Source organism: Artemia franciscana, chromosome 14 (genome assembly GCF_032884065.1).
Source record: "Artemia franciscana chromosome 14, ASM3288406v1, whole genome shotgun sequence".
Classification (NCBI taxonomy): Eukaryota; Metazoa; Arthropoda; class Branchiopoda; order Anostraca; family Artemiidae; genus Artemia; species Artemia franciscana.
In genome coordinates this window covers 37,895,800-37,917,542 of record NC_088876.1, presented here as the reverse complement: position 1 = coordinate 37,917,542, position 21,743 = coordinate 37,895,800, and the positions used below count along the sequence as shown (strand labels likewise).

Here is a 21,743-nt window from a genome sequence, read left to right as displayed (position 1 = left end):
ATCCCAAAATTTTGATTGGTTGTGTTTTGGGAATCGATGGACATTGGGTGGGGGGGGGGCTTGTTGCCCTCAGCACACTTTTGGCGAATAAAAAGGGCACTAGCCCTTTCAAATTCCAATCGAATGAGTCTTTTTCGAAGTTTCTACAAAAGCAAAAGACCATCTTAAAATTTCTATTCTTCGATCATTATGAACCTTAAAAAAGGCAAAAGAACTTCTGAGTACCAATGCAACGATCCCCCTCCAAAGTTTATCCAATCACTCTTTCTATATATACCTTATATGACCCCAGGGCATAACTGGACTTGCCCTGAGGGCTGTGGGGGGTGTCATCCTAAAAGACACAATTTCCGGTCCTTTCAATTACGTTGAACGAAATGGCTATCTCAAAATTTTGATTGGATGTGTTTGGGGTAATGGTGGGCGAGGGTAGGGGTTAGTTGCCCTCCAATCCCTTTAGACTATTAAAAAGGACACTGGCCCTTTCAACTTCCAACTGAATTATATGTTTTCCAAGTTTCTACGACAACAAATGGCCATCTTAAAATTTCTATCAGATGCACTTCAGGAAAATACGAGGTGTGGCGGGTGATATCCACCCTTCGATCACTCTGAATCTTTAGAAGGTCACTAGAACTTCAGATAACGAAACCAATGAGCCATCTCCGAAGTTTATACGTTCACCCTTTCTATATATGCCTTATATGCCCCCAGAGCATGATTGGCAACTCTTGCCCTGAAGGCTGTGGGGGGTTGTCATCCTCAAACACATAATTTTCGGACCTTTCAATTACGTTGAAAAAAAATGGCTATCCCAAAAATTTTATTTTATGTGTTTTGGGAAATAGTGTGCGCGGGAGGGGGGTTAGCTGCCCTCCCATCACTTCGATTATTAAAAGGGTCCTGGCCTTTTCAATTTCCAATCGAATGAGCCCTTTTCGAAGTTTCTACGACAGCAAATAGCCATCTCAGCTGTGGGGGGACCCCCCTCCGATCACTCTGAACCTTAAAAAGAGCACTAGAACTTATGATTACCAATCCAATATGCCCCCTACAAAGGTTATACGATCACCCTTTCTACATATACCTTATATGCCTCAAGGTCATATAACTTACAACACTTGCCCTGAGGGCTGTGATGGGTTTTCGTCCTCAGAGACATAATTTCCAGACCTTCGATTACGTTAAACAAAATGGCTATCTGAATTTTTTATTGGATGTGTTCGGGGAAATGGAGGGCCTGGGAGATGGTTAGTTGTCCTCTCATCACTTTCAACTATTAAAAAGGGACTGGCTCATTCAATTTCCAACCGAATGAGCTGTTTTCGAAATTTTTGTGACAATAAATGAATGTCTGCCCTCTCAGATATTGAGTCTTTATAATTGAGTCAGATATTTATGTCTTTATAAATGAATAAAGACAGATTTTTAGGTAAAAAGTATCTGGGCGACCTTCTCCATTTCCTAGTATAGGTCTTTCTCTCTGGGTATTTCCACCAGCGCCATCTTTTTTCTCATATAGATTGGCACGACTTGTATTTAAATAATTTCATATAGCACCATCTTTGTTGCCATATCATTAAGGTGCACCTGATTTTACTGGGAACATGCAGAAGAGGGGAAGGAACCCTCCACAAACGCCGTACTGCACCTGCCAGTATTCAGTTACCCGCAAGTTGAGAGAAATATGTGAGGAGGTCCTTACACCTCCCTTGTTCTTTTGTGATTTTGAATTTACTTGCGTGATTTGTCGGTGATGGCAATTTATCGGTATATATATTCGCCAGGACTAAACTTCGTTGAAACATACTTAAGGCATCAGGATATTACGAAAGATTCAATAATCAGCTCTGGTGTCAAGTTCATAACTCGTGAGCAAATTTGCGAAGCCGTGATGAGCTGTACATCACATCACAATAATATTGTGAATACATATAATGAAAATTTTTAGAAAGAAGGTCTTAAATTGGCCGTAATGTGATGTTCAACATATGAAAACTCTACTCAAGAATAGTGAATTTAAAATCAAGTTTAGGATATGGAAAATCTCTGAAATCCACCGTATCCAGCAGGATAGGATCCCACCCATGACAGTCCACATAAATGAGTGTGTCATAAGGAATAATGATTGACCAGCGCAAAGCTGCTCTACCGCAGACTTCCGAATGGCCCCCATTCCTGGTACCTGTAAAACTACTCAATCCCGTGTTCATTAGTGGTCTAGAACCGGAAAAGACTGAGTCTTGTTCTAATCAAAAACAGTTTATCGGGGAGTCTGGCCTAGTGACATATATCAAAATGGACTCTGGTTAAGCCCTAAGAGAGTCGTTATCTAAGATGCCTGACATTAAAATGAAATGCCAGAGAGAAAACTTCATAGCTGTTGCAAAATCCGTCCCACAAGGTACTACCCCAGAAGAGATAATAGCAGGTAACCCCCCTTTCACAGAAGCTAAAAGATATGAAACTTCACAGACAGTTCGACTTGTTTTTGCAGATGCTTCGTCACGTGATAGGCCTATGCAGCAAGGTATCTATGTTGATTACATTCATTTCAAAGTAACGACGTTCAGAGAAATCCCGAAAAGGTGCTGCAGCTGCCAGTCTTTCGAACATCTGGCTCGAGACTGCAGCAATCAACCCTACTGCCCCGTTGTGCAGGGCCCCATGAATCGACAAAGGAAACACATTGTCAATCGAACAGTGTCAAGTGTATCCACTGTCTCAACGGGAAGAACAATCACCCAAGCTATAGCCTGATCTGCCCAGCCGTTACAAAAGCCATGAACAAAACGTGTCAACCCCAGAAATGAACAATCCACAGGTCTTTTGCCGAAACATATACGGACACAAAGCTGTGAAAATAGGCTGCCTTAATGGAATTTAATACGATTCTAATGAAATTCGTGTGCAAGAGCACCTACTTACCGAGGACAATTTTGCTTTGTCCAGTCCTTTCCACGCAAATCGGTTTTCATACATGAAGCAAAACAACAACTTACGGGTGGAAGACCTAGTGGCGGCACTGCTATTATAGTCGATGGTCAGATACCCTGTAAGCTGTAAGACTCATGCGACTTCTACACTTCTGTGGAACTTCTTGAACCAAGCAACTTTTTCCTCATCAATGCATATCTTCCAACAAACCTGAATAACGATCGTTCTCAGAAACGCTATGCCGAAGCGCGTAGCCGTTTAAGCAGACTCTTGTGTAGAATCGGCAACAGACGCTTTTTGATTTGTGGAGACTTGCAGTGCAACCCCTGCTTACCTGGTAAACTAAAAGACATCCTTCTATCAGCACTCCCTGATGGGATATCCTTTCGCAACAAAGATCACCAGTTTACATATATACACAATAGTGGCTCTACGAGTAATATTGAACATGTGATAACAAACTTTCAATTCATGAAAAATATAAGCGTTGACTCCGACCATACCTGTAGCTACCATTTACGTTCTATCTTTTAGTGTCACTTTTCAATCTACTGCCAACCACGCAATCAAAGAACACTTTATCAAAACTGAGTGGGAAAAAATTGACACGGCACTGTATCAACATACTTTTGACGAAATTTTGAGAAAAGTTAAAGTGTCCTACAAGCTACTAGTGGACACAGTGTCCAAGATTCAGTCGCTTTAAACATATAATGTGAAGAAATTTGCCACGCCATAAAAACCGCAGAAAAGCTAGCCGTACCCTGTCGTAACGTCCGTTTTGGTTCTCAAAACCAGGTTGGGACAAGTGTCCCGTGGTCAAACAAGCAAAAAACCGTGCTAAGTTGTAGTACAATATCTGAAATGAATCCGATAAGCCCGGATCTAGAGTGATCTCTCAACTATTTCGGAGCACGAAGAAGGACCACCTAAATCTAACAGAAAAACTGAAAAGCGAAAAAGCTGATAAGATTTCAGAGCGAGCCTTAAAAACCCAAAAGTGATATGTAAGTTCTTCAAGAGATCCCAGACCAGTGTAAACACGTGTTCACCTGACATTCCGGAAGAGAAGTGTTTAAAGACTATTAAAGTACAAAATCAAGACTATTAAAAGTACAAAATACCTTTGTGATATTCTAATCAGCTGCAGCAAAAAAGAGTTTATAAATCAAGACGCGGAAAGGCACCTGGTCTCGATGGTATTTGTCCGGACAAACTAAGGCAAGGCATAGTATGACATCCAGATGTGTGTCGATTGCGGTATGGTTCCCTGCTCATTTTGTGCTTGTGTTCTGTTTAATATCCCCCAGAAAAGGGCAAAATCAAAATTAATGTACAGGATATAGACCAATTACCGTTCCAACTGTTTTCAGTAAAGTCTTCGAGCTACTTCTCCTTCCAGAAATCTCGGGGAAGTGTATATTAGATCTGGATTCGACCGAAACCCGAGTTGCTCATTTGTACATAAGTTTTTAAAGAAAGCTATTGACAAGCCCCACAGAATGGGATCCTCCTTCTTTATGTGCAGCGTAGACATCTCAAATGCATTCGATTCAGGTGTGCAGTCTCAGGTATTCCTGAAATTACTCGAGTTTGGTATGAATACTCATGTCATAGTACTTTATCTTTCTGGTACTCAAGTAGTTTTGTGAAAGTTAAACTGACAGGGGGTCACCTGAGCAGACCGATTAGACTTGTTCGAGGTCTTCGTCAAGGATCTGTATTAAACCCATTCTGTTTAATACCTTGACATTTGGAATAACAAAATGCTTTCGTATGCAGACGACCTGCTGATGTTAAGCTGCAACCTTACTTCTTTACAAGAAAACATTGACCACCTAATAACTAGCTTCAAAAGTATCGGTCTAAGGGTCAACGCACTAAAGACGGAGTCTGTGAAATTTTGTCCTTCGGCAAGCAAGCAGCTAAACAGTAGACCAGATGTGACAGTTGAACAGATGAAAATTTTCCATGAACAGGTGAAAATACCTGGAAATAACTTAGTCATTATGTCAGAAGTACTCGTTTATTAATAATCGAAAAAATTACCAAGAGTATTCGTTTAAGTTACGGGAAGCTTGTCTCTCTGAAATTTAGCATAAACAGGAAGATTCTTGCAAAGCTTTGTGCAGCGGCTAATCTCCCTCACCTGGTTTAGAGTAAAACTTCGATCTGTATACCACAAATAAAAGTTTTTGCTTCGATACCCACTCTGCGAGAGAAACACATTCGTTCTAAGATCTCAAAATCTTGTGGACACAACTGTCGTTGTGCCGTCTACTGAAATAAGTGAAGAAAAAAGGCGTTCGAAACATTGTTCGACTTTTCGCCTGATCTATGAGTGCGAATGAAGAAATTATTACTTGATTTTGTTCTTTGATGATGAGTGTTCTTTTTTTCCTTCTCTTCTTTTGCTTTACTTCGCTTTTCTCTTTTTTTTTTGTATGAGCCAGGCAAAAATAAAATTATAATTATTATTATCATTTTTATAAAGGGCACTAGAACTTAGTGGTCGGATTAGTGATCTAATGAGCCCCTTCCAAATTTTATACGATCCCCCTTTCTATGTATGCCTTATATGCCCCCATGGCATAACTTGCAACCCTTCCCCTGAGGGTTCGGGAGGAGGAGGTGTTGCCATCCTCAAAGACTAAATTTTCGGACCTTTTAATTATGTTTGACAAAATGGCTATCTAAAAATTAAGATTGGATGAGTTTGGGGAAATTGTGGACGTAAGAGGGGAGTTAGTTGTCCCCCAATCACTTTTGACTATTAAAAATGGCAGTGGCCCTGTCAATTTCCAATCAAACGAGCTCTTGTCAAAGTTTCAAAGACAACAAAAGGAAATCTCAAATTTCTATCAGATGCATTTCGGGAAAATATGTAATGGGGAGGGGGGAGGCATCCAACTTCTGATTATAAATCGAACAGGGCCCCTGTGAAGTTTATACGATCACCATTTCTATATAAACCTTATTTGCCCTCAGGGCATAGCTTACAACCCTTGCACTGAGTGCTGTAGGAAGGTTGTCATCCTTAAATACATAATTTCCAGAGGGGGTTAGTTTTCCTCCAATAACTTTCGACTATTGAAATGGGCACTAGCTCTTTCAATTACCAATTGAATGAGCCTTTTTAAAACGACAACCAATGGTCATCTCAAAATTTGTATCAGATACATTTCAGGAAAAATACGAGGTGTGGGGGGTATCCACCTCTGATCACTCTGAATCTTAAAGAAGGCACTAAAAACCTTGATTACCAATCCAATATGCCCCCAGGGCATAACTTACAACCCTTGTCCTGAGGGCCGCTGGGGTGAGGAGGGTTGCCATCCTCAAAGACATAATTTCAACTATGTTGAACAAAATGGCTATCTCAAAATTTTGATTGAATGTGTTTGGGGAAATGGTGGGCGCGGGAAGGGGGTTAGCTGCCCTCCAATCAATTTCAACTATTTAAAACGGTACTAACCATTTCAATTCCCGATCGAATGTACCCTTTTTGAAGTTTCTGCGACATCTCCTTCGATACGAAGTGCCCTGGTCTAAAAAAAGATTATGCCCACATCGCTCTTTACTTAGGCAGTACTATTGCGCTGCCCATAAAATGGAGTCGGCTTCTCTGCTTGCTTATGACCGTTCTTCTAATCCATAATAAGCCAAATTGGAAGCAAGTGAAGTCCGAAGTTTATTTCTATGTTTTTTCCTCGCTGTTGTCAAGCCTGAAAGTGCCTTTTCACCTTTTACAAACCTCAGTGAGGTTAACGACAGCAAAGATTGATGTAAATTGTTACTAATACCGACTCGTGCATTGTTTGAAGTCTGTTCCTTCAGCCTCAGTTCCTGTTGAGCCTGTTAGAATCGCCACCAGAAAGTCGTTGTAGAACGTAATCCTTGGAGTGAAAAAAGCTAAACAACGCGTGAAGTCTTGGCTATGCCTTTGGTTTGGTAGTGACCGGTCCTAGTCTGGCGGAGTATTTAAAATTAAACAAAATTCGGAATATTTTGAAAATATGGGAAACTAGAGTTAAAGGAAAAGATACAGAGGGAAATGAAAAAGTTGAATAACTACGACGTGAAAAAAAATTGATTTTCTGAGGAACAATCAGTGACACTACAAAAAGGATTTAAAAAAAAATACTAAGGCCACACATGCTGATAATGTGGTAAATGAGTTTCTCAAATATGGTAGCTATGAGGTTAGAAATAAGTTACAGGAAAAAAAGGAATATGATCTTTGAAAAGGGGGAAGCACCTAGCAAATTTTAGAAAAACCTTAATCAAATCCCTGGATAAGAAAGGTGATAAGAGTGACTGTTATAATTATAGAGGCATTATAGTTATAGAGGGTATATCATTATAGAGGGTTTCTGTAGGTAGTAAAAGTATGATGATACTTTTTAGACTTAGAAATACTGTAGACAAAGTCTTACGAGAAGAACAGCCAAGTCTTAGGAAGGATAAAGGATCAAACACTTTTAACCCTCAGTTTCATAGATAATGAGTAAGCGTTCGAATCAGCAGACAGAAGAACTTAAGCAAAGGTCTTAAGCAGACAAATACATAAAAGCTATTAATGCTGTGTACGAGAATAACACTGCTGAGGTCATGGTAGGAAATGAGATTAGTACCTGTTTTTGTATTAAATTAGGGGTTAAGCAGGATTGTGTTCTATCCCCATTTATATGAACCATTTTGATGTACTTGTCTTTAAGTAATAATTAAGTATTAAGTGTATTAAGTATTAAGTAATTAATTAAGTAATAATTTCTTCATTCGCACTCATAGATCAGGCAAAAAGTCGAACAATGTTTCGAACGCCTTTTTTCTTCACTTATTTCAGTAGACGGCACAACGACAATTGTGTCCACAAGATTTTGAGATCTTAGAACGAATGTGTTTCTCTCGCACAGTGGGTATCGAAGCAAAAACTTTTATTTGTGGTATACAGATCGGAGTTTTACTCTAAACCAGGTGAGGGAGATTAGCCGCTGCACAAAGCTTTGCAAGAATCTTCCTGTTTATGCTAAATTTCAGAGAGACAAGCTTCCCGTAACTTAAACAAATACTCTAGGTAATTTTCTCGATTATTAGTAAACGAAAACTTCTGACATAATGACTTTAAGTTATTTCCAGGTACTTTCATCTGTTCATGGAAAATTTTCATCTGTTCAACTGTCACATATGTAGGTCTACTGTTTAGCTGCTTGCTTGCCGAAGGACAAAATTTCACAGACTCCGTCTTTAGTGCTTTGACCCTTAGACCGATACTTTTGTAGCTAGTTATTAGGTGGTCAATGTTTTCTTGTAAAGAAGTAAGGTTGCAGCTTAACATCAGCAGGTCGTCTGCATACGAAAGCATTTTGTTATTCCAAATGTCAAGGTATTAAACAGAATGGGTTGAATACAGATCCTTGACGAAGACCTCGAACAAGTCTAATCGGTCTGCTCAGGTGACCCCCTGTCAGTTTAACTTTCACAAAACTACTTGAATACCAGAAAGATAAAAGTACTACGACATGAGTATTCACACCACACTCGAGTAATTTCAGGAACACTTGAGACTGTACATTTGAATCGAATGCATTTGAGATGTCTATGCTGCACATAAAGAAGGAGGATCCCATTCTGTGGGGCTTGTCAATAGCTTTCTTAAAAAACTTATGTATAAACGCGCAACTCAGGTTTCGGTAGAATTAATCTATCGGTAGATCTAGTCTACACTTCCCCGAAATTTCTGGAAGGAGAAGTAGCTCGAAGACTTTACTGAGAACACTTGAAACGGTAATTGGTCTATATCCTGTAGACTAATTTTGATTTTGCCCTTTTTTGGGGGATATTAAACAGAACATAAGCACAAAATGAGCAGGGGACCATACCGCAATCGACACACATCTGGATGTCATACTATGCCATGCCTTAGGTTGTTCGGACAAATACCATCGAGACCAGGTGCCTTTCCGCGTCTTGATTTATAAACTCTTTTTTGCTGCAGCTGATTAGAATATCACAAAGGTATTTTGTACTTTTAATAGTCTTGATTTTGTACTTTAATAGTCTTTAACCACTTCTCTTCCGGAATGTCAGGTGAACACGTGTTTACACTGGTCTGGGATCTCTTGAAGAACTTCCATATCACTTTTGGGTTTTTAAGGCTCGCTCTGAAATCTTATCAGCTTTTTCGCTTTTCAGTTTTTCTGTTAGATTTAGGTGGTCCTTCTTTATGCTCCGAAATAGTTGAGAGATCACTCTAGATCCAGGCTTATCGGATTCATTTCAGATATTGTACTACAACTTGGCACGGTTTTTTGCTTGTTTGAGAACCAAAACGGACGTTACGACAGGGTACGGTTAGCTTTTCTGCGGTTTTTATGGCGTGGCAAATTTCTTCACAATATATGTTTAAAGCGACTGAATCTTGGACACTGTGTCCACTAGTAGCTGGTAGGGCACTTTAACTTTTCTCAAAATTTCGTAAAAAGTATGTTGGTACAGTACCGTGTCAATTTTTTCCCACTCAGTTTTGATAAAGTGTTCTTTGATTGCGTGGTTGGCAGTAGATTGAAAAGTGACACTAAAAGATAGAACGTAAATGGTAGCTACAGGTATGGTCGGAGTCAACGCTTATATTTTTCATGAATTGAAAGTTTGTTATCACATGTTCAATATTACTCGTAGAGCCACTATTGTGTATAAATGTAAACTGGTGATCTTTGTCGCGAAAGGATATCCCATCAGGGAGTGCTGATAGAAGGATGTATTTTAGTTTACCAGATAAGCAGGGGTTGCACTGTAAGTCTCCACAAATCAAAAAGCGTCTGTTGCCGATTCTACACAAGAGTCTGCTTAAACGGCTACGCGCTTCGGCATAGCGTTTCTGAGAACGATCGCTATTCAGGTTTGTTGGAAGATATGCATTGATGAGGAAAAAGTTGCTTGGTTCAACAAATTCCACAGAAGTGTAGAAGTCGCATGAGTCGTATAGCTTACAGGGGATCTGACCATCGACTATAATAGCAGTGCCACCGCTAGGTCTTCCACCCGTAAGTTGTTGTTTTGCTTCATGTATGAAAACCGATTTGCGTGGAAAGGAGAGGACAAAGCAAAATTGTCCTCGGTAAGTAGGTGCTCTTGCACACGAATTTCATTATAATCGTATTAAATTCCATTAAGGTAGCCTATTTTCTCAGCGTTGTGTCCGTATATGTTTCGGCAAAAGACCTATGGATTGTTCATTTCTGGGATTGACACGCTTTGTTCATGGCTTTTGTAACGGCTGGGCGGATCAGGCTAAAGCTTGGGTGATTGTTCTTCCCGTTGAGACAGAGGATACACTTGACACTGTTCGATTCACAATGTGTTTCCTTTGTCAGTTCATGGGGCCCTGCACAACGGGGCAGTAGGGTTGATTGCTGAAGAGCCAGATGTTCGAAAGACTGGCACCTGCAGCACCTTTTCGGGATTTCTCTGAACGTCGTTACTTTGAAATGAATGTATTCAACATAGATATCTTGCTGCATATGCCTATCACGTGACGAAGCATCTACAAAAACAAGTCGAACTGTCTGTGAAGTGTCATATCTTTTAGCTTCTGTGAAAGGGGGGTTACCTGCTATTATCTCTTCTTGGGTAGTACCTGGTCGGACGGATTTTGCAACAGCCATGAAGTTTTCTCTCTGGTATTTCACTTTAATGTCAGGCATCTTAGATAACGACTCTCTTAGGGCTTAACCAGAGTCCATTTTGATATACGCCACTAGGCCAGACTCCCCGATAAACTGTTTTCGATTAGAACAAGACTAAGTCTTTTCCGGTTCTAGACCACTAATGAACACGGGATTGAGTGGTTTTACAGGTACCAGGAGTGGGGGCCATTCGGAAGTCTGCGGTAGAGCAGCTTTGCACTGGTCAATCATTATTTCTAGCTTTATGACACACTCAATTATGTGGACTGACATGGGTGGGATCCTATCCTGCTGGATACGGTGGATTTCAGAGATTTTCCATATCCTAAACTTGATTTTAAATTCACTATTCTTGAGTAGAGTTTTCATATCATACATATTGCTGAACATCACATTACGGCCAATTTAAGACCTTCTTTCTTTCTAAAAATTTTCATTATATGTATTCACAATATTATTCAGCTCATCACGGCTTCACGAATTTGCTCACGAGTAATGAACTTGACACCAGTGCTGATTACTGAATCTTTCGTAATATCCTGATGCCTTAAGCATGTTTCAACGAAGTTGAGTCCTGGCGAATATATATACCGATAAATTGCCATCACCGACAAATCACGCAAGTAAATCCAAAATCACAAAAGAACAAGGGAAGTGTAAGGACCTCCTCACATATTTCCCTCAACTTGCGGGTAACTGAATACTGGCAGGTGCAGTACGGCGTTTGTGGAGGGTTCCTTCCCCTCTTCTGCCTGTTCCCGTTAAAATCAGGTGCACCTTAATGATATGGCAACAAAGATGGTGCTATATGAAATTATTTAAATACAAGTCATGCCAATCTATATGAGAAAAAAGATGGCGCTGGTGGAAATACCCAGAGAGAAAGACCTATACTAGGAAATGGAGAAGGTCGCTCAGATACTTCTTACCTAAAAATCTGTCTTTATTCATTTATAAAGACATAAATATCTGACTCAATTATAAAGACTCAATATCTGAGAGGGCAGACATTCATTTATTGTCACAAAAACTTCGAAAACAGCTCATTCGGTTGGAAATTGAATGAGCCAGTCCCTTTTTAATAGTTGAAAGTGATGAGAGGGCAACTAACCCCCTCCCAGGCCCTCCATTTCCCCAAACACATCCAGTAAAAATTTCAGATAGCCATTTTGTTTAACGTAATTATTGAATCTCAGATTATGTCTCTGAGGATGAAAACCCATCACAGCCCTCAGGGCAAGTGTTGTAAGTTATATGACCTTGAGGCATATAAGGTATATGTAGAAAGGGTGATCGTATAACCTTTGTAGGGGGCAAATTGGATTGGTAATCATAAGTTCTAGTGCTCTTTTTAAGGTTCAGAGTGATCGGAGGTGGGTCCCTCCACACCTGAGATGGCCATTTGCTGTCGTAGAAACTTCGAAAAGGGCTCATTCGATTGGAAATTGAAAATTCCAGGGCCCTTTTAATATTCGAAAGTGATGGGAGGGCAGCTAACCCCCCTCCCGCGCACACCATTTCCCAAAACACATAAAATAACATTTTTGGGATAGCCATTTTTTTTTCAACATAATTGAAAGGTCCGAAAATTATGTCTTTGAGGATGACAACCCCCCCACAGCCCTCAGGGCGAGAGTTGCCAGTTATGCTCTGGGGGCATATAAGGCATATATAGAAAGGGTGAACGTATAAACTTCGGAGATGGCTCATTGGTTTCGTAATCTGAAGTTCTAGTGACCTTCTAAAGATTCAACCTATTACCCCAGAATAGCTATATACCCATGTCCACAAGTACAATACTACAATAGAGAGACAGCCCATAAAAGGTAACATAGCTAGGTAGAGTTTATTCGATCCATCAAAACAAACAAAACCCAGAACGTTAAATCACGTTAATCACAGTGAAGTGCAATACTATGTCGTTTACTAGACTTAATTCCCTCGAAGAGTTCCCCCTTATGAAAGACGCCCTACAGTGCTCTTTGTAGTTCCAGAACTTGTTCAGAAAAGTCGTGAATAGTTCATACTAACGCCATTGCAAGCCTGAACAATAATGACTTTCCTTCCGGGAGTACGCAGGGAGAAAGGGCAGTTTATTAGTATTAGGGTAGTGGAAAATATTTTTAATGAACATTGTTACTTTTTTTTTATTTATATATAGTATTGATATGTGGCCGTAGCTCCAAGTAAATCACTAATCTTCGGTTCTGTAAACAAACCACGTAACGCTATAAAACGGGTATCTGAAAACTGAAGGCAATCGAGCATTTCACAATATACAGATTTTATAGGTAGTAGCTTAAGGGAACGAATTTCATATACGTTTTCATATACAATCCTGCGTTTGGAATATCAGTCCTGCGTATCATCCTCCATTGCACTTCCTGGCTGAAGGGCCTTGAGACGGAGATCACCACCGCCGGTTCGGACCTTAAGGGTCTAGTGCTGCATCCTACCTTTTTACCTTTTTTTGGATATGGCAGTTTGTCAAATTATAATGTTTACTGATTATAGAAAAATCACGTACCCGTTCTACTAATTCCTTAAAACCTTGGAATTCGTTAAAACTGTTGAAACGAAATCCCAAGCACATGGACGGATCAATACGACGAAATGGCATCTTCTTTGGAATCCTACAATGAAACGATTCTAGTGGAAAATCTGGGGTATGAACATCCACAGCAGGTTGGCAAAAATGAGGATCAAAATATATCAGACTATCATCTAAAATGAATTCAAAATTAATTGAAGGACAGCAAAAACAAATGATAAAACAAATAAATAAACAATAAATAACAATATAAATAGAAAGTTTTGAAGGACTAACAATCATAGCAAGTTGACAGAAATGGACCCAGTCTTAGATAATATCGAAGACCATACTGCCTTTCTATGAAGATAAATAACAGTTCGAATAGGGACTAATCGTTTTATTAGATATTTCTATTACAAGTGCAGTGATCGTCTCCAGCAGAAATACTGTGTTTCTGTTAATGACAATCACCACATATGATCGAAATATCCAGCATATTTTTTATTATTTTTTCAATGTCTTATAAAAGGATTTATCCATATTCGAAATACTATTTATTGACCCACTCTTAAATGTTAGCATTGTTCACGCTGATTATCTTCATGTAAGCAATGTAGTTTTATCATTCCAGCGATACAAAAGATGAAGATCGACGGCCTTTCAAGCTTCTGTTTTTTCAATACACCGAAACAACAGGATTGCTGTGTTCTCCAACACACTGAAATAACAGGGTTGTTATGTTCTTCCAATAGACTTCAGTGTCTCTCACTACATTGAAGAAGCAAGAACCAAGTTTTTGTTTTCAAGACTATGCAGCATTCCTTTTAAGGAATCTAACACACAGAACTGCCTTCTAGATTACTTGGATTTATCACATCTTTGTAACAGTTGTTTTGCTAAAAAAGATATACCTTTCGTAAAGCTAAAAGTATTTAAATGCAAAATCAGTTGAGCCTAATAAGACATGGATTTGAAGTAAAATAATCTGACATATTAGGGTAAAATAATGGTATATATCGTATATCCAAACTTTGGATAAGTGTTATTTTCTACCTTATATTCAAACAGATTTATTAATGTTTACTTATCTCCTTCCTTCTCTCTTTTCCTTTTCACAAAATATTTCATGTTCAACCAGAAAAATTTCAAATAGTTTATCTGCTTACTTACGGTAGACTTATGCATCTGATGCTTGCATTCTTATGGTGAAAATGGATTTCACGATAAAACAAAAAATACAAATATCATGCTTCAATCTTATCTTGCAGTACAAAAAGTTCAGTATAAGACAGAGCAATGTCATTTAAATTAAAATGTTCCTCTAAAACATACCTCAGCTATCCCTGGCTCTTGACACTCCTAGAAATCTTCTAGTGTTTCTGATAGAGCTTGTAGTGCATCCCTTTGCTAGGCTTCACTTTTACGAAAATCATTGGACAATAAAGTGAAATCCTATTTTTCTGCTTTCATTGCCATTTCGTCTGCCTCTCTGCTTCTTCTCACTACTTTTCATCATTCTTCTCTGTTTTGCTATGACATTTTCTAGCTCTTTGTGGTGCTCCTTTCCTTTCTTCTCATTTTCAGTTTGCTTTTTATTCTTTTTTTTCGTCCTCAAGATATTGGATATACCTCATTCCTGCTCCTTTGCAGTGTTGCATTAAGTCTTTTGGCAGGATTTCGTAGACTACAAGCTTAGAAATTGCTTCTTAGACTAGAAAAAGTGTTATCAGCCTCCTTTCCATTAAGTTTTCTACTAGCATATCCACTGCTGCTTGTCCATGAGACAGAGTTAGGAGTCATTTTATTATGTCCCACAGCACTACATACTCTGCTCTGCCACTAATGAATCTAACATAAATTCGTCAAGCCTGCAACTGTAAGAAAATTCTTGGAATTCTTCACTGAGGTTTGCATTTGCATGCCCTGAAAATATTTTATACTGAGCAAGGTTTTTCGCATACTATGCTGCATCCGAAAGAATCTGAGGAGTTTCTCAAACATTATTATTGCATGCCCAGTTATTGTCATTACGATGACAAAGATGCTAAAAGTAACAGATATAATGCGTTAAATGTATAACCCGTTTGCGATCATCCACAGGGAGGGAAGATTACTTTCCAGGAAAACTGAAACGTTTTCAGAAAATTGTATTTTTTTCCTTTTCTAGGTGTTTTCCATGACTTGAAAATAGCTCTTTCATTTTCAAGGTATTCAAGGACGCGTAGGAACCTTACAGGTGAGGCAGGTGACGTCTAATCCAGCTACAAACACAGGTATAAGTAGGCCTCTTCCTTATGAACATTACCCATGACTCATTTTATGTATGTCATATAATTCTCTTTGACCTTGTTTTACTGTCGCCAAATGCCTGTGACAACTAAAACAATTTAGGCACTTTTGGTTAATTTTAAACGAAAATAGAAGCATAAGAAAAAACGAATTGCTAACAGGTAATGTTGAAAAACCGAAAGTGGCAAACCAAAAGCCGAACCTGAAGATTTCGTCTAATTTTCACAATTTACACGAGTCACATAATGGATTAAGGATTAGTCACAACGGATTAAGCTTGCAATAGGTTTAATCGTTTTTTCTAATCCTTTACTGAATAAATCCGCTTTAGACTTTTATCGACTGTCGCCAAATACCTGTGACAACTTAAACAATTTAGGCGCTTTTCGTTAATCTTAAGTGAAAATATAAGTATAAGAAAAAACACAACGTTAACTAGTAATCTTAAACAACCGAAAATAGCGTACCAAAAACAAAATTTGGCCTTCAACAATATCTATTATAAGTATATTTGCCCCTTCTTTAAGAATCGAAAACCTCTCCAAACCATCTCAGTACATTTTTTTGCTGACGTTAAGAGCAGAATTTTTGAACACAATTGTTATTGTACCGTTTGACCCAGAGAAAACCCCGTAAAACAAAGAGCAACAGAACTTCAAACTTCCAATCAAATAAGTCCCTTCCAAAGTTTATACGACCACCCGTTCCATGTGAAGTGGTTGTAAAGAAAAAAAAAGAATAACATATTGAAAGCTTGTGACTCTTTACTACAGACAACGATAGATAATGTAGATATGTAGATACATTTGTACTATTCCCCACTTCCTACATAATCTTCCCTACCTATGATAATTTCTCAAGCAAACCTGATTTTCTGACAAAATTAGAAGGCATATGAGCTTTCATGCAGATACGGATATTTAGGAGGCAATTCTCCAGAAAGAAATATTTCAACTGGCCCTTTGCTGGTCAAAAAATCACTGTATCAAAATGTTGATGCCCGAATATCGCAAGTCATATAATTCACTCATGTGACTGAAGTCAAAATTAACTTTAAAGTATAAAAAATTAATCTTTCTTTATATTAGAAACAATCTCCTTTCTTTATATGAAGCCAAGTGTTAGATCTTACAGCGAAAACATTGCAATGGATGAGGATAACGACGGAAGGAGGTGACTGAACAAACTTCAATTCACACTCAACACTAAACCTTGACGGGGAATTTTTTTAAAGAGAAGAAGTTTAGAGTTATTCAATAAGCTATTTTTAAAATTCAAAAATTATACTTATTTACTTTTCTAAAAACTTTAATCCGTATATTTCATGCTAGTATTAAAGCCTGTCAAATTTTGTGTGTGGGGGAGGGGGGAAATATTTCTTTTCTGATCCTTGCAAATGAATACTTCATAGTTTTTCTTCCTTTTTTACCTGTCGCCATACAGGCTCTGCTGCTAGTACGACACAGGAAAAAAGAAAAGAACATAACACATAATAAAGTATATAACACAGTATAGAACACAGGAGTGAAAATTTGGACAGAAGAATAGAACAGAGTATGGAATAGAGCGTTGGATAGAATGTAAAAAATAGAAGTAACGAATAGTAGAGAATCGTAAAATATTTGCAGAAATGAAGAGAATACTTCGATGTATTATAAGGGCTAAGACCTAACAGAAGACGGTAGATTTCATGAAGTGTAGGCAGTCTGTGTGTTCTGACTGTTAAGTATGATTGAAAAGAAAAGTTAAAAGAAAAAGTTTTCTCGGAAAATCAGGACTTCTTTGAATAAATGTCTAATAAGACGCCTCTCGAGAAAATAATAACGTAGTAAACAACACAGCATTTTCACTGGGTTCTGACTAATGGATAATTCTTGTGGGTTTGGTTTGTTTTGGTGGGCTGAAAAACCTCTTCCTATATGATTTATCTATCATGGTTTGCCTCCTCGAAGCAGCATAACTTCTGTAGACATGAATACATAATGAGTCGCAGGTAATACACTTAAGATTTTCTGTGCTGGATTTTGACACTTGTTGATGCACATGCATCGCCATGAGGGGAAAACAATGTTATGACCAAGGTGAGCCAAGGATTGCAAAAAGCCTCAGTTCAACTGGAGGTCCTAGGGACTTCTTGCTGTCCGGTTCAAAGCCCAGAATAATTTCAGGGAAATAGTTTGTGAAGTCGTTGATGGTGTCTTATTGAAGATAGTTAAGAACGCAGCTAGGAATATTAGCGAGAAGGCTTTAGCTTCAATAGAGAGGAGGAGGGCCTGATACAAGAATTATTGAGTGATAGATATGAACTAAGGTTTGAAGCAGAGGTCATGGATAAAATTGCCGAAAATCTGGATGATGCAGCCAGATGGCATTATAGTAAAATAATGTACTGGCATGTTAATAAATTGAGAGGGAATAGTCGACCTGAAGGAATAGGGCCATAATTATTTATAAGGAGAGAATTAAAGAGACATTGGTAGAACATTTTGAGAATGCACCAAACCATGATAGAGTTTCAGGAAAGGATATGGAGAAGAACAAAAAAGTTTGTGACACTTGGATGCGAAAGAAGATTTGTTTTGTGAGGAAGAATTAGAAACAGTACTAAAAAAAATTAAAAAATAATAAGGCCCCAGTTGCTGATAGTGGAATAAATTGAGTTTCCTAAATGTGGTGGTTTTGAGTTTAGAAATAAATTACTGAAGATTAAGAATGTGATTTTTGAAAAAGCGGAAGTACCTATCCCACATAAACATAGGAATTAGGCTACAAAGAACATTTTGAGAATACGCAAATCCGTGATAGAATTACAGAAAAGATACGGAGAAGAATGAAAAACTTTGTGACACTTTGGAAACAAATGAAGATATATTACGTGAGGAGGAATTACTGACAGTACTAAAAAGATTAAAAAAATAATAAGGCCCCAGTTGCTGATACTGGGTTCAAATGATTTTCTTAATAAGGGGGTTATGAGTTTAAAAACGAGTTAATGAAGATTATGAATATAGTTTTTGAAAAAAAAGTACCTAGTGATCTTAGGAAAACTCTAATTAAGCCCCTGTATAAGAAAGGCGATAAACGAGAGTGGTAAATATAGAGGCATAAGCCTGGTTCCGGCAGGTAGCAAAATACTCAGTATGATGATTCTTTTTAGACTTAAGGGATGCTGAAGAGAAAGTTTTAAAAAACAAGCATTGTAGTTTTAGAAAGGGTAGAGGACGTGTCAACAAAATTTTCACTCTTAGGTTAATAATTGAGAAGGGTCGTAGTCATCAAACACCATGAGCAAGCATTTGATTCAGCTGATAGTTGTTATATGGTATACCAGACAAATACATTGCAGTGACTAGTGTTATGTACAAGAACACATTGCTGCGGTTAAGGTAGTGAATGAGGTTAGTAGCTGGAGTCGTACTAATCAGGAATTAAGCAGGGTTGCGTTCTATCCCCATTTGTATGGATCATTTTGATGGATTTCGTCTTAAGGAGCACAGCAAAGGCAATGGGAGAACATGGAATAAAATGAGGATATAAAACTTTTGGGTTTAGAGTATGCTGATAATTTAAGCATCCTAGATGAAAGTATTTGCAAAATGAACGAAGTTTTAGTGGTTTACCGAGTTCAGGATGCAAAAATAGGTTTGCAATTAAATTTTAAGATGACCAAGTAAGTAAGGCTGGGATTATGTGAAGATCAAAACTTGATGTTTGATAAGACAAAAATCGAACAAGAAGACAGATTCACTTTCCTAGGCAGTATTATTAATAAAGACGATGGGATTAGCGAAGATGTTAAAAGTAGAATAGCCAAGGCCCAGGGTGTTTTTTCATGGTTGAACAAAAATTTGGAAGAATAGGTAGATAAGTCTGCAAATTAAAATTAGAATGTCGGAAGACAGAATGCTAGAATATTGATGACAGAGGTCAAGTACGGTTCTGAAGCGTGGGACTTCAGAAGATTTGCTAGAAGTCTTCCAGAGAAATTACCTACGGGTTGTTTTGGGTACCCGAATGACTGATCGTATCTCGAACAGTAGGCTGTATGAAAAGTGTGGTTTAATCCAGATTTCTAGGGCTATAATGAGAGTAAGGTCGGGATGGCTAGGGCACATTCTGTGGATAAAGGATGACAGATTACCAAAGAATCATCCTAATCGGCCAACCATCTAATGCTAAAGGAAAAGCAGGTCGTTCCCGACTCGGATGAGAGGGAAGATTTAATGGAAATGTTTTAATGTCGTAAGGGAAGATTTATTGGAAATGGGAACTTCCTGAGAGAGTGTAAAGAGGGAGGCTTTGAACAGATTGGGATGGAGGAGGAGCGGGCGTAGCTATATTAGCCTCAGGCGGCATGGTGCTACGGTTAGTTGTTAGTAGTAGCAGTATATCAGAAACAGAAGCGTACAATTCAGCCATAAGAGATTTTTTTTCTTTAGGTAGCGTGCAATCCGACAACCAGAGCTAAATTTACTCTACCCTATTACCAAAGTCCTATCAAACCAAGCTTTAGTCTAACAATTAAAATTCATTACAAAGCAAATGGCATCAGTTGGAGTCGAACCTACGCTCTACTACATAGGCCGATGTTAAGATATGGCAATTCACTGGCATATTCTCCATAAGAAATTGTAATCTTAATGCAATTTTACAACTCATGACACACATTTAAATAAACTGGCCTACATAAAAAAGGTCTGTTATTTGCAGGTAAATTGTGAAGATACCATTTTGCACTAATAATTTTTTTTGTGTTGTGGGATATCCTTATAAGAGCACAGAGTTAAAAGCTAATCAACAGCTTTGGCACTTAAATCACAAAACTGTAAATCAGAATTGGTCTTCTTAACAATTTGTGTAGTAAACAAAGTATAATAGAGCCCTACCTTGCCATCCCGTGAAATACAAGGAATGATTTGGCCTTCCTCCAATAATTCCGATTGTACATTCCATCGCTAATATCTGTTTTAGACAAGGAACATATGATTGATTAAATCTTTCGAGTCCAAGTAAGGCGGGGATCATTACTATAACGGTGTTTCTTGATCCGTCCTCATTTTGTAGTAGTCTTTCTACTTCAGAAGGAACAACTAGAAAAATGTTTTATCAAAATATTTTTTAATTTCTATGCTGCCTAAAGATAAAAAAAAAGATTAAATCTAGTCTCCATTTAGTATTTTTTACCAGTTTACAAGCAATGTTTTTGAAAAATCTGTCAATATCCAACGATCCATTTCAACAATATTCCATAACAAACAATGCGTTAGGTTGTTTAGGGTGCTTTTAATCAAAATCAACCAAAATAAAACGATAGTCCCAGCGACATAATTTAAAAAAATTGACATTTTCCCGTACCATTTTTCGAGACAGGATAAATAACATCGATTGATTAAAAAATAAAAGATAGAAACAAGAACTGTTTCGCTAACGAGACAAATTACAACTGCAAAGGACATCAAAAGTATTTTAGATAAAATATTTCCTGAATATTCCATGTATGAAAAATAAATGAAATTTTCAGTTACTTGGAAGTTTTGGGCTAACTTTGGTCGCGGTAGAGAATATGGCAAAAATCCAAAAATTGAGTCACGACCCTTTGTCAAACGACTGGCATTGTACAGGAGTTAATCTGAATATGTTGAACGATTAGTGAATGAAGAACGAATTAAAATTGGGTATGTATTTGATTGACCAGTTAACAGTACAGATATTATGGATCATCTTCCAGATGAGCTGATGTTATATACGCGAAAACTCGATTAATATATAGGGATGTTCTAAGACAACTCTAAAATTTATCTTGATTTAATCTGAAAATCAGAACCAGAGTATCAGGATTTAAAAAGAGTTCTGAGACACGGTATCCTTCTAAATACCAAATTTCATTTAGATACGATCACCGTTCGTAAGTTAAATATACCTCATTTTTCTAATTTTTCCGAATTAACCGTCCCCTCACTCCGCCGCAGATGGTCATATCGAGGAAACGACTATTTCTAATTTAATCTGGTCTGGTCTCTGATACACCTGCCAAATTTGATCGCCCTAGCTTATTTGGAGGTTCCTAAACTAGCAAAACCGGGACCGACAGACAGACCGACAGAATCTGCGATAGCTATATTCACTTGGTAAATACCTAGTAACATAGAAACAAATAAAGATATTGTCCATAGACGGATTTGTCTATGGACAATAGCTTGCAGTTTTGGATTGAGGGCAAATATCATTAATTCATTTCTACCACTTGTCTTGTTGATATACTCTCTTGATTAAGAGATTAAGAGACATCTTAAAAG

At 38.0% G+C, this 21,743-nt stretch overlaps 1 protein-coding gene across 4 annotated transcripts in view; it reads right to left on the bottom strand.

Annotated features, from left to right (window-relative positions):
• LOC136035680 (cysteine protease ATG4D-like) overlaps nucleotides 1-21,743 on the bottom strand; it is a 120,963-nt gene that overhangs the window by 63,135 nt on the left and 36,085 nt on the right. For 2 of the 4 annotated variants that reach the window (XM_065717607.1, XM_065717608.1), the window contains exons 7-8: nucleotides 20,334-20,537; nucleotides 13,063-13,349 (exon numbers count right to left, since the gene is read on the bottom strand). The exons of the other annotated variants lie outside the window; for them this stretch is intronic. In XM_065717607.1, the coding sequence (XP_065573679.1) occupies nucleotides 13,078-13,349; nucleotides 20,334-20,537 (476 nt within the window). In that variant the 3' untranslated portion in view covers nucleotides 13,063-13,077. Of the gene's footprint in view, nucleotides 1-13,062; nucleotides 13,350-20,333; nucleotides 20,538-21,743 lie in introns of those variants that run through there. 4 annotated transcript variants of the gene reach the window in all.